The sequence below is a fragment of the Vipera berus genome (genome assembly GCF_964194415.1).
Source record: "Vipera berus genome assembly, chromosome: 2".
NCBI classification, from domain to species: Eukaryota; Metazoa; Chordata; class Lepidosauria; order Squamata; family Viperidae; genus Vipera; species Vipera berus.
Window position 1 is genome coordinate 135,929,622 of NC_138203.1, and position 14,247 is coordinate 135,943,868.

The 14,247-nt window shown below is 37.6% G+C and overlaps 1 protein-coding gene across 1 annotated transcript; it reads left to right on the forward strand.

Annotated features, from left to right (window-relative positions):
* Positions 1–266: 266 nt before the first annotated feature.
* LOC308662829 (uncharacterized protein) lies at positions 267–7,952 on the forward strand (the record flags this gene model as incomplete). Its single annotated transcript, XM_081318973.1, has 4 exons — positions 267–334; positions 2,613–2,768; positions 6,722–6,790; positions 7,943–7,952. 4 exons carry the CDS (start codon positions 267–269, stop codon positions 7,950–7,952), a joined length of 303 nt encoding a protein of 100 aa, XP_081175099.1.
* Positions 7,953–14,247: the final 6,295 nt, after the last annotated feature.

Sequence of the window (14,247 nt, forward strand, 5' to 3'; positions counted from 1 at the left end):
AACTAATTTAGTTTAACTATTTTGGATTTTTCTGCTTAACCTTGAAAAAACTGAGTATACAAAACTGGGATTGTAAGCTCAATGCTTGCAAGAACAATTTCAACTCATCTCTGGGATAATGAAAAGCTTGAACTGTGTTTTCTTATGAGCATCCAGTCCTAAGCTGGTAGGAAAGTTAAAAGTGTGGTCCAATTCTTTTTCATGCTTTTGTTTGCCGTGCTTCATAAGATCTGATGAAGAAAACATGGTGGATTTGTATCTGTGCCATGGTCATTGCAGCTTTACTCCCTGTTAGCCGGCAAATGATCCTGAAGGATTCAATGGACGAGTCCAGGTATGGAAAAACTTTTAATATATTTGTTTTGAGTTGGGGGTGTACGGGGAGAGGGAAGAATTGCAGAAGCCTCAGTGTTTGCCAACTTCCTACAGAAATCTTCTGCAACCTAAATTTGGGGAAAACAAAATTTGAGGAAGGCAGGGAGAGGAGAGAAGGGAGTGGAAGGAAGGTCAGTGGGATACCCTGCAGTAGATAGGATGGGACAAGGAGTGAAGGAAAAGGTGAAAGTGTAAGAGACTGCCAAAAATTATGATGAGAACAGAAGGGAAAGGTTGGTAGGGTAGCACATACAACCAAAACTTTATACCAGGGTCCTATTACAGACATATCAGTAGAGAGTTCCGGGGATTTTACGCTGGAGAACAATTTCAGGATATAGAGTTAGTTTTATACTTGCCCAGATGTGTGCCACGAGACTCCAAGGAAGGCAAATTCAGAGGCTTTTTCAAGAATCAGTTTTTGTAAACTAGTAGAAATAGATGTACAACTTTTGCTTTGTGATCAATAAAATATAAGGCAAATAAATGTTAACAATATTTTAACAATTTAATAAAAGGAGATCCTATGTACCAACCGAAAGACGAACAGGAGTGTTGCAATGTGACAACTGGACAAATATAAATAAAAGCATACTTTTAGGGACACATTAACAATCCTTCTTCGCAAACCAACTATAGAGTTCAACTTCATTCTCCTTTTATAACTAATTCTATTACTGTCTTGTTCCTTATCATTCATTTTATGTAAATATATCGCATGGCATTGTTTTCATCAGCATATGGTAACCTGGTTGAGATGGTGTGATGATTCTCTTGTTAGTCTCATTGTTTCAGTTGATATATTAAATATAGAAAATTTTAAAGAGGAAGGTAGACGAGCCAGTAGGAGATAGAAGACAGCAGATCACTTTCCCTTTTTGAAAACCAACTTATTCAAACTCTATTAATAACTGATTGGTCTGTTTCAGTTCTGTTGACTGTATCTCCGAGCAATCCCAATCGGCATATCCAAAGTAATGGTAGTTTGTGTCTTGTCACAGACCAGTGACACCTTTGGAGGAGAGTTGGATCATAGGGTAATTTCAGATAACTTGATGGAAGAAGACAAATATTTTAAAAAAATGCTAAGTGAAAAATTCTAAATTAAAGAGTTTGTTTGTTTAATTTACCAGATTTATAAGACTACTCAGTTGAGGACTCTAGGTGATGTGCAAGTTAAATACAGCACCTAATGCAAGGAAAAGAGTATACACCAATCCATGGACGCCGTATCATTTAGGGGGACACATTACCTACCTTTTCCTCAGATTCTCGGGAAAAACAGGTCTTCAAGGCCCATTTAAAGGCTTGCATGGTTGGGAGGATCCAAACCTCTGGGGAGATATGATTCCAGGAGTTAGACGCTGAGATAGAGAAGACATACTTCCTGGTTCCATTTTCCTCAAAGCAGCCATGTTACATAAGACTACCAAGCCATAACCATCACTATCTGCATCGCCGCATTCTGGACCAATTGCAGCTTCTGAGTAGTCTTCAAGGACAGCTCCACATAGGGCATATTGCAATAGCCCACTGAGTAACAATGAGGAGGCATTCCTGGTTCAGGAAGAGGTGCAATTAGTGTAACAGATAAATCCGAGTTACGGCCTCAAGGGTGAGCTGCAAGTCTAGAAAAATGCCCCAGCTGCACACCATTTCTGTCCAAGGGAATGCAACCCTAAAATTCAGAACTAAAACTGGAAAAATCATGGCAATGAAATAACTAGGACACCACAGCCATGATAGCTAGTGAGATCTTATTAGAATTGGCCAGCACACCAAATTCAGCCATTTTTAAAAAAAAATTCAAAAGATATTATTTTGCTGTTGGCCATCAGTGGGCACCATGGTGTTTCGAGGCGTGTGTAGCACACATAAAAAAAGAGCAGGGCTTTCATCACCTTTACCTTTTGACACACATATCCACCCCGTGAATGTCCTTGCTGGGCACAATCAAGAGTACTGCAGACACTACGACACCCATTGACAATTTCAAACTATATCAGTGTCATTGCTGGCTTATCAGTTATATCATATTACTTGGTGGTTTTATTCTATGTATCAAAAATTATCATCACATGCTCTGGGACTAGAACAGGGGTGTCCAATCGTGACAGTGGCTTCTCTAGTATTAGAAATGTGTTGTTGGTGTACAATTGCAAGGAATAAAAGTACTGGGGTTTTTTTTGGGGGGGGGGGAGAATGCATAATGCAACTCATTCTTGGCTTTCACTCAGGTGGCAGCAGTCTTACAACATGAAAAGTGCCCACAGCTTTACTTCTGACATCAAACGCCATTCTGAAGGGACCTTCACCAGCGATTTTACTGAACATTTGGACAACATGAAGGCCAGAGATTTTGTGCATTGGCTTATCAATGCCAAACGATACAGGTAGAAAATGGTGAACTGTAGGAGAAGGACAGGTAGACCTTGAGGGCTGAGGCTACAGTCCTTACAATCTAGGCTCTTGGTGTCAAACTCCCAGCCCCCAGGTCGATTGCATCATGCAGAGGCCACGCCCACCCCAGCTCCGGCAATGTGAAAAAAGTCGCGACATGTCATGACACATCACATAACGCAGCAAGTTTGACACCCGTGTTCTAGGCATTCTAACTCTAACCCCTCTTCAATCCCGTTAACTCTTATCTAGCACCAATTTAATCCTGACCGTTAGTTGACTAGATTCTTGCACAAGCAATAAATCAGTTTAATTGGACCTTAATGTGTGGGTCCTGATTCTTCATGCCTGTTATGAACCTTTTCTTTCCCATCTAGGAAGACTATCTTTTTTCCATCATAATATAGTTATTTCACTTATTATTCCAATCCATGGTATAACACAATGTTCAATTATCAGGTGAGCAATTAAAACAGTAGATGAAGAAAAAAAATGTTAAGCAATATATAAAACAAATTCAAAAATTACATTAAAAAGATAAAATTAATTACATTTAATGACTCTATGAAAGAGCTATGTATGACATGAAAAATTTTGGATATGAATTTGATTTTAAGAGGGAAGAGCCTCTCAAGTAACATTGTACTTTCTTTCTTTTGATTTTATTTCTTGATATGAGTAATATAAAAGAGTTGGAATGGCTTATATAAAGGAAATGTTTTAGATATTTAAAGGTGATTAACTTTAAGAAAATTACAATGGATTTAAAAATGTTTTGAATAAGAGTTAAAAGACTAGAGGACTAGATTTATTAAATGGAATATTTAAAGATTAAATATATTTTTAATGGTAAAAAAGAATGAATTTATTTTGGAAATAAATATGTATTAGCTTATAGGAAATAGGGATTTTAAGTAGCATACTATCTTTTTTTATTCTTATTTTTTTCTTTTTTTAGTCTTATTTATTCCTTAAGAAAGGTAAAAGTATTGGGTTGGCTTACATGAAAAAAATAGACTTAAATATTTAAATGTAATTAACTTTGAGAAAATCTTAACCAGTTAGAATGTTTTGAACATTGTGGGGAAAACAAATGTAAACAAGAACTGTAAACAGGATCTATGATGAGACAACCAGAATGTATAGATAGGAAAGGAATATTATATTGATGTGATTATTATCTGTAGAAACATTAGAAAACTTTTATATTCAATCATCATTCACTAAAATAACAAGAATTATATTAACTTAAGGTTGGTAAAAGAGAACATTATGGGAAAGAGTGGATTATAGATTATAGAAATCAACTGTTAGTGAATGTTTCTTAAATGTAAACCCAGACAACACACTGTTTACCGAATATTTATTTTATTTTATTTATTTTTTATTTTAATTCCATTTATATCCCGCCCTTCTCCGAAGACTCAGGGCGGCTTACAAGCTTAGCAGTAGCCTTCATTCTAAGGTGATTATGTTAAAAAATTAATAAAACATATTTAAAAAAAGAAACAGCTATGTATGACTATCAGCTTCAGCTTGAACAAAACTGCCAGCCTCCATGGGACAACCATCTTCTAGGTTTTTAAATAAGAATTCAGTTTTATTTTTTTTGCTAGAAGTGATTCTAAATACATTCAAATATGTCTAAGAACATTCAGCAGAGTTAAACTGGGTGATACAAAAGGTAGTGAGGGATGTCCTTTAAATCGCCATGCGTTTCAAAATAAAGACTTTGATGTGTCTAAGGAATATTATAAGGAGTCCAAAGCAAAATGATTCTTGGAAATCATCTCTTGTGTTTAAGCAGATGGTGATTGAATAGTATAGATGATGATCAATTCTAATGATTGGTCAATGGATGGTTTGTGGTAAAATTATGATTTCAAACCGCTTGTTGTTTAATAGCCGTATGAAAAAGCTTTTCCTCACTGTAACTGGTTCGTTGGGATCCTTATCTTTATGAAGTTAGATGTTTGTTAGATTGTATTTGTACCCTAGATGCAGTTCACTCTTCAGTATAATCTAATTCCCTTCTCACCTTTTCTCCTCTTGCTCACTGTGTGTGCAGCATGCAAGAGTACAGACTACAGGATACTTGCCAAGCCTTCCCAATTCTTGTGTAAAATAATGGGAGCTGTTATGTATGGGGGTTTAAGAGATACAGTAAGCCGCAGCATAGCCGATACCACCAGGTGGCGCTGTACTGAAACTGCTGTGGCTGGTTAGTTTTCGGCGGGAAACTAAGCTTTAAACTGATTGGCTGAGAGCGTACCTGGCCAGGTATATAAAGGTACAGGTAACCCCTAGTTCCCCAGTACAGTTTCTACCACCAATAAAGAACTGCTATGCTGTACTCATCGGCCTGGCATCTTTCCTGCGTTCCAGAACCCACTATGCAATAGGAGCTGCAGGCAAGCAGCTCACAAGATCATCAGATTTGAGAAACAAAAGCCCCAGAATCAAATCAATGCCTTCAATCAAAGGTTGATTTGTTCACAGACTAGTCTCCAATTTCCCCAGGATTGATTTGATTGATCCTAATACCTTAGGACAGGGGTAGGCAACCTCGGCTCTTTTATGACTCATGGACTTCAACTCCCAGAATTCCTGAGTAGCTGACTCAGGAATTCTGGGAGTTGAAGTCCATGAGTCATAAAAGAGCCGAGGTTGCCTACCCCTGCCTTAGGAAAACCCCAAACAAGACAGAAATGCATTACCCAAAAGGAGGACATATGTGGGTATAATGTGTGTGGGCTTAGATATGCAAATCTATACAAACAAGATATCCCCCCCCATGGGATGCAGTGTAAAGGTATGTGGGAATGACTTTGGAAGACTGGGCAAAAAGACACAGGCTAAGAAAAGGTCAGATATAAAGAGCCTGCAAAAGGAATGTGGAAGGGACAAGAAGCTCAGAAGAAACTCGCCCTAGTATCTTTAGCATTAAAGGGGATGTGTGTGTGTGGTGGTGGTGGGGGAGAATATACTTTCAGATTTGCAAGATTCTGTTAATATAATAATACGAGCTATTATTAATATAATATTACAATAATGTAATATTATTGCATGGGTCTGGATTACTTATGGGAGCACCTGCTGCCGGCATCAACTTCCCTTCATCCAGTGTGCTCCCACAGAGAGGGCCTCCTTAGGGTGCCGTCGGTCAAAGAGTGTTGATTGGCGACCCCCAGGGGGAGGGCGTTCTCTGTGGGCGCGCCAGACCTTTGGAACCGTTTACCGGTTGAGCTCCGGATGGCTCCCGATCTTCGCTCCTTCCAACGTGACCTAAAAACATACTTATTTGAACAAGCCGGCCTGGTCTGATGGGTTTGGGGTATTTTAATATTATTGTATTAATTTTATTGGAATTGGGCTGCATTATTTATTTTTTTTAACTTTTGTATATTGTATTTTTATTGTATTTGCGCTGTACACCGCCCTGAGTCCTTCGGGAGAAGGGCGGTATAGAAATTAAATTAAATAAATAAATAAATAAATAAATAATGTAGAATTAGCTCAGCTGGCCATATTTCCTCGCTGGTCTGCTTTGCAAGGTCGACATCCATAGATAGCTTATTCTGCAAATGACAGAATAGATAGGGAAAAAAATACCTATATCTAAAAGACAAAAGACTGCTTATTTTTTAAATAGTCTCTAGTCTAGATAAGCCTTCCCATTAAGGAAGCCAGTCTTAAAAATGAATACTGACCTCCCGAAGAGCTCTTCAGGATATAATATTCTGAATATCTTTTTGAGGATGATATGTATCACCGCGGATCAGCCTTTCAGTTTTGGCTATTCAGAGTAGATCTAGCAGGCAATTCTATTGGATTTCCACCTGGAATTAAGTTCCACTGAATGAAGTGTGACTTACTTCAGAGTAGACCTGCTTAAGATGACAACATTTTTGTGGCTGTCATAACCTTTGCCTCATTCTTTTTACAGCTCTACAAAGCGGTTCATTAAAGAAAAACCCTTCTTCTTAGGCTATCCACCTGGCTCTTTCTGGTTGAGGTAAGGCTACATTAGGTAAAATATAATACTGCATATTGATGCTTAGGTTCACATTTCTCTATCTGTGTTTCTCAACCTCAGAATTCTGGGAGTTTGGGGGGTTGAAGTCCGCACACCTTAAAGCTGCTGTGGTTGAAAAACACTGTTCTATCTGAAGGCCTCTCTCTTTCTGGGAAAAGACGGAAGTGCACGTTTGGAAAAATGGACTAAGACTGGGAAGTCCTCAGCTGAATTCCTCGCCTAGCTTTGAAGCTCACTGAATGCTAGTAGCCAAAGCTAGTTACACACTTCCATCCAAACTTCCTTCGTAGGATGGTTGTGAGAATGAAATGGAGGCAGGAGGTCAGCTGTGGCCACCTTCGCCTCTTTTGGGGGGAAAAAATCAGAAAAAATACAAGAAACGTATGAAGCTTTCTGGATCTTTCTAAATTGCCTTTAGAAACAGCACTTTCCACATGGGTAGTCCTCAACTTGTGGCTGGTTGCTTAGCAACCATTCCTTTATGGTGATTTGGCCTTATGACCCACTACAGAGGCACTGCAACAGCCTCCCCCACCTACCGTATCTCTTACCCCATCCTGCCCAACCAGGTCCTCAGAGTTCCAGCCATTCCCATGGTCATGTGATCCGTGATCTGGGTGCTTGGTGTCTGGGATGCAATTACGACGTTGCAATGAGCTGCAGTTGCATGGACGCAATTTCGAACAGTCCCTGCCAGCTTCCCAACAGTGGAGAAGCTGGTCAGATCATGGTCACATTACTAACTTAATGACCTGCACAGTTCTTGCTTAAAGATGGCAACCTGATCTGCAAAATCTGCTGTTAGTAAACAGTCCAGTCACGTGACATCATACTTTATGACCTCGTTGCTTAGCAACAAGAATTCCAGTCCCAATTGTTGTTATTAATCAAAAGCTACGTGTAGGGCTGATACAATTGTCCCAGTCTTTCTATGCTGAGAAATTGCTCAAATCTCCTAAATCATCAATTCTATAATTACAGGGAGAAACAGTGATCCAAATGGCTTTGGTCAAGCCAAATGAATAATAATTTCTCATCATTATTGTAATTTTTCTAAAATGCACTCAGTAGTTCAAAGCAATTTGTACGGAACATCTCAGTGTCTTCCTGATCATTCTGTCTCTTTTACAGGTACAATTAAAAGGATAATATAGAAATTTCCATCTGCACATCCAGCAATGAGAACTTCTGATGCTCGTTTTCTGTTGTTTCCAACTCAGTGAATTACAGATACTTCTTTCCCTTGTTGCTAAATATATCTACAATAAATGTCATATTAAACATACCTTATTATATATAGTCTGTCTGGGAAGGCATTATCCAGTCGTTTTGCCTGGATTGGCCATCTATAGGAAACTACTATCATGTATTGTTTCCTCTTTCTCGTTTTCTTACACAGATAGTTTGAGTGGACTTTCACACTCATTTCTGGATCCCAATATATGTGTGCAATTTCCTCCTCCTCCCCCTCCGAATATTAACTAGGGAACGTTGATATACATGACCCATCCATAAGCACTTATTGGTCTAGATCAGCTTTTCCTTCAGAATGAAAACACTGAGTAGGCAAGAAGCCCACTTCATTGGAGACTTGTAAACAATTTAAAAAAAAAGATGACATGCACCAATCAGAGAACGATTAAAGCAGAGAGTGATATTCTCCATATCAGCTCATGACTTGGTCACTGAAGACTTCCTTTATTCATGGCATGCACGCAGATTAAAAAATTTAAGTATCTTAAAAATATGAGTATACAAGTAAAATAATTTTTAAAAATCAGAAAATGAGAAAGCACTATAAAATTTTAAGACCTGTTTCAACGGAAACACTGTCTTCTGAAAATAACATGACAAAAAGAGTACATTTAGAATAATATTTTAATATTGAAGTTTCACATACAGTTCAGCAATGGGTACAAGTCTCAATCATCAGAGTGTTATCATTACTGACAGAGTTTGTACAGACATGAAGTATGAGGCAGAATCAGTGATTTTTAGCCATAAAACAACAAAACTATACTTATTTAGATAACTCATCTTTGAGCAAAGTTTTAGCAAATGTATTTCAGTTTCTACAGAACGAATAAGAGCCCATCTCCCCATTATTACATTTATTTACAATAAGGGGTGGGGTTTTTTAAATTACATTTCTTACAACAAAATAAATATTGTTTTCTTTTATATCTAAAAAGAAAATAGTTTCTCTATTTCTACATGTAGTTGTCGTAGGAGGAAGAAAAAACACTAGAAAAATGTGCCAGCACCTTTTCTTGGATTCCCCTCCTTCTTCATTTAAGATTATGAAATTCTTCATAATTTTCAAAAATAGCCAATATGCTTGAACAACTGAACCCAGAGCGTGTTATCATCTTTCCCTATTACCTCCCTGTCTGTTGGAATTGCAGTTCCATCATCTTAGGATTTCCAGTTTGTGGGAGATTAATCTAAAATGGATCAAGAGCAGACCTCATGAATGCTCTGGAAAAAACCGGAACAAAGTCTACAATCCCTTAGCCCCCAATGAATGATATGGATTTACTACCTCCAGCTAGTCTTCATTTGTATTTTTTCTGGTCTACTTTGCAGAAGATTGGAATAATATTTTTTTAAAAAAAAAACCTATGCTGTGGTCATGGAAACTATTAGGCATTCAGAGGCAACCAAGGTGAATTTTCTACCTTGTAATCTGTCCCCTTTCCTGTGCTACTCAGAAGTTTAGCCTCCTTCCTCCTGCTTCCCCAAACGAATGTCAACCCTCTGGATTGAAAAACTATCCATCTGGATGCTATTTACCAAATAAATATTTATTCCCTTGTTTTTCAAAAGTATTTTATTCATCAATAGATAGTGGGCATCTTCTCTAGATTATGTAAGCAAGACACAATAGACTTATTTCTCAATACTGGGACCTTTTCCAGTCTTGAGGTTTACAGTATGCTTTAATTCAGAATGATCCCAAGTACCTGGAGTAACACATAGCTCCACAGATCCATCTGTGCCACCTTTCAATATTATTCCAAAACAGATTGTTTGGAATGAGTTTTTTTTTTCTTCCATTCAATCGTAATTGAAACCACCTAGACAGGTCCTTGCAATTTTCTAGGCAAGGTTTTTTCAGAAATGGTTTGCCACTGCCTCCTTCCTAGGGCTGAGAGAAAATGACTGGCCCAAGATCACCCAGCTGGCTTGTGCCTTAGGCAGGACTAGAATTCAGATTCCAGGTTTCTAACCTAATACTTTATCTACTATACCAAACTAGCTCTGTGATATGAATCTAGCCATGTGTTAACCGAGATTGTTGGTGTTTTACTTGACCAACTAATATAACAGTACTCTGTAAATAACCAATAATTGCCACAATCCACACATTAATGTATCTATCATGATACTGTTTTCTGTTTTCTCCTCTTAGCCCCTAATACAAGTAGTCCTCATTTACCAACTGCAGTTGGGAGTGGCAACTCTATTGCTATCAGATGTAAAGTAAATGTCATGTGACTGTGCCCAATTTAGTGGTGATTAAGAGATGCACTGTTGATCATTAAGCATTACATCATATCATGACTTGCCACTTCCTAATGGCTTCCCCATTGAAGCCTGCTGTGAAGGTTATAAATGACAAGAACGTGACCATGGGATATTGCAATCATCATAAATGTTTGCCGGATGGCAAGTGTCTGAATCACAATCACATGATTGTAGGGGTACTGCAATGGCTGCTATTTCAAGGACCAATTTCAAGTATCCTTTTTCAGTGTTCTAGCTTCAAATGACTGCTGAATGAGTGGCTTATATGTGAGGACTACCTGTATTGCTCTGCTATTTCCTACTCTGGTTCTACCAACTTATCCAAAGAGTCTTTCAGTACTTTTAGACACAAAGCTGAGCATTTTCTTTTATGATTATTAAATAAAACACATTGCCACAACTAAGACAAACTCCTTTATGAAAATTAAGATGCAAATGATTTGGACCCTCTACCAGACCTGATTCTAGGAGATGTGGGGGTTGAGTTGTCTTCTCAGATCAATAAATCTTTTGAAAGATGCTTTTCCTTCCCAACTGATTAAGTACTACTGGGTTCTTTTTCAAATTATCCATCAAATTACCCAACGACTGAAACTGTTTTATCAGGTTGAATATACTGTATCTGATAATGAAATCAGTCATAATTTTTATTTTATATTCAGTTAGGCAGAATAAAGTAAATAATGTATATTCATTTGTAATTTGTTGCCTTTATATTTAGCACTGCTTCTCTCCCACTGCTCTATGAAAATTCATACTAATACAAACCAGTGTTTACTGGCAGTGTCTCTCATCACCACCCAAATTAAACTCATTAAGAGTTTTAGAATTGGGTGGTGATGAGAGACACTGCTACAAAGCTCAAATTTCTGTGACTTCCTTTTTTCAGCAATGAAATCCATCAAAGAAACTGAAGGTCTTACTGAAAGACACTGCAACAATTGTTTGACAAATACTGTCTCATTATATATACAGGTAGTCCTTGACTTATGACTGCCGCTGAGCTCAAAATTTCTGTTGCTAAGCAAGACAGTTGTTAACTGCCTTCTGCCCCATTTTATGAGCTTTCTTGCCACAGTGGTTAATCACTGCAGTTGTTAAATTAGTAACATCATTGTTAAATCAAACTGGCTTCCCCACGGACTTTGCTTGTCAGAAGATCACAAAAGATAATCATATGATTCTGGGATAATGCAACTGTCATAAATGTGAACCAGTTGCCAAACACCTGAATTTTGATCATGTGATCACAGGGATGCTGCAATGGTTGTAAGTGTGAAAAATGGTCATTAAGTCACTTCTTTCAATACCATTGTAACAGTCATTAAACAAATGGTTATAAGTCGAGAACTACCTGTAACTGACTTATGGGAAACTTGCTGATGGTATGCAGTGTCAGTCATCATACCTGCATAACCCAAGATTATTCATCCCCTGAAGCTTTAAATTTGTTTAGTTCTCACTTAATTTTGTTCAAATTGTCATTATTTTATTATTCTCTATAATTATGATTAGGTAAGCAGGAGAATCAGTACTGTTTTAATTATTATCTTCTTTATTCTAATATGCCACGATTTAAACGCTTTTATTTAAAAACCCTCAAAATTTGTTTTGTGATGCAGATTTTTTTGCGGAAGGGTTTGTCATTTCCATGCAGTGGTCATCATATGAATAACCACACATGCATGTGGGCCATTTTGTGAATTTCACCCATAACATGCTTTTCTGAAGATAAAATATGCCTACTGGCTTCAAAAGGTTGGAAAGCCACGTCACAATGTTAAGTTGTCTCACGTCAATCAGAAAGAACCAATTACTTGATTCTTTCCTATATTTGGTAGTGACATTGTAAGAATTTGAAATCTGAAATTTCCCAAAGTGAAGCAGCCTAAAAGATGAACTACCAAAGAGATGAGCTTACAAGATGACTTGGCCACACTTCTACAGTACGGAGTACAAGGAACACAGAGCCAGCTTGGTTTCCACAAATACCAGTCTACATGGAAGCCTAGGATGTAAGCAGTGCTTTTTTGTAAAATAAAAAAAAAGTGCCAGAACTCACACACGTCATATAACCCGCCTTGCCTACCCTACAAGGTTCCATCCAAAAAAGGTACCAGAACTCCATTCTGGGCATTCTATGACAAAAAAAGCCCTGAATGTAAGTGTATATAACTTTGCTTTCCCATCCTTGCTAGCCTCATTGCATCACAAAAGACACAATAAGGAGTCATTTTGCTGCATCAAGACTGCATACCAAAGTGGATCATCTCTAAGAGTTCTCTGCAGGAAGTGGCGCTTCCCAGTTCCTAACAAAGGCAGCAATTTATGCTATTAGAGGAAATGTGGGGGGGAGGGGGGAAGTTTTATTGCCAATCACATTGCTCATCAATGCAGCTTTTTTCACTTTAGTTTTTAATTATTGGAGCTAAAATGCATAAAGAAACGTTTTGCTGTATACTTAGCTGTCCAATATTTACAATGAGTTTTAGCTTAACTTTCTCAGAAATGATACACTGAATCTAACTGACTCACTCCCGGGCAACTCTGTGTGGCAATCTTCCTTAACATTGTGACATGCCAGGATACTGGATAAGAATTTTGGGAACTGAACTTTAACACATCAGGTTAAATGTTTTAACGCAGAGAATATCCGCATTAACACTTTGTGCATTGCCTTTAATGGAATTGTACTAGAGTGCGTACAATTTGTTGTATGGTTAAAAAAATAGATATGCATCTGTACTTTTTAAAAAAGTCTGCAAAATATTTATCTTATTCTCCAAAAACATAAATCTTAAACAAGAAGGGTTCAGCGGAGTTACTTTAAAGCAGTTTTCCATAGGACCATATGCAAAGTGTGCTTTCATATCTATTATTTTGGTCCTTCTTTTTGTAAACTGTTTTGAGTGCTAGAAATGTGAGATTAAATATTCTATCACCAACAACAACAAGAAAAGGAAAAGCAATGGTGTAGAATGGACTATAGGGCAGGAATGAACAATCTCTTTGTCTGTCCACAGTCATATTTCGAGGGAGGTTAAACTATGGAGCCCACATGATGCTAGTGGATGGGATAAGAAGCAAGGTCTCTGTGGGATTAAAGTCATCCATTTTCTCTTTAACCCTGATCTCTTGTTTTATCTTCTTGATATCTTCTCTCTCCTTCTGTCTCTCCCCTTCTTCCTGTCAATCAAGCAGGCTGCGTGGAAAGGGAGAAATCACTTTTGCCAAATAATTTGTCTTATGTCATTATAACTATAACTTTTTGGAAATGAGACTGAGGAACACTTGAAATTATCTTTATTATTCTAGAGAAGAAGAACAGAATCTTGAAAACTGTCAGAGCTTCTTTGTACTACATCTCGTAACGAGCAAAATTAGTTTGTATATGTGCGTTATTTTGAGTTTCTTTCTCATGTTTCCTTATTTCTCACATCTGGGTAATATTTTGTGAATGACCACCCTTTACAGTTCATTCATCCCTTCCTATTCCCAAGGCCATATATATATTTTATCAAATGGATGAAGAGAGATAATAGATGTTTGCATTTCACTTAAGCATACTACACTACCTCCTAGTTTGTACACACCTTGAGGTCCAATATCTATTTTATTTTTGCCCACACATTACCTTGGCAACTAGTAATCATCAAAATAGTGCAAACAGTGACATTGACAACTCTTCTATTAATCACCATTTCCTCCCCTTTGCACGGCTGAGATCAATGGCTTGGCTGAATTCACCCTAAATATGAAATCACATTAACAAAGCAACATACACATTTCCTTAAAATCTCTTCACAAGATTGGCTGCCAAATAAACAAGGAACCAAAAAAGAATTTAAGCAGCGTGATTATGAAATAAAATTGGGGGGGGGGGAAACATGGAGACATTTCTCCCACTT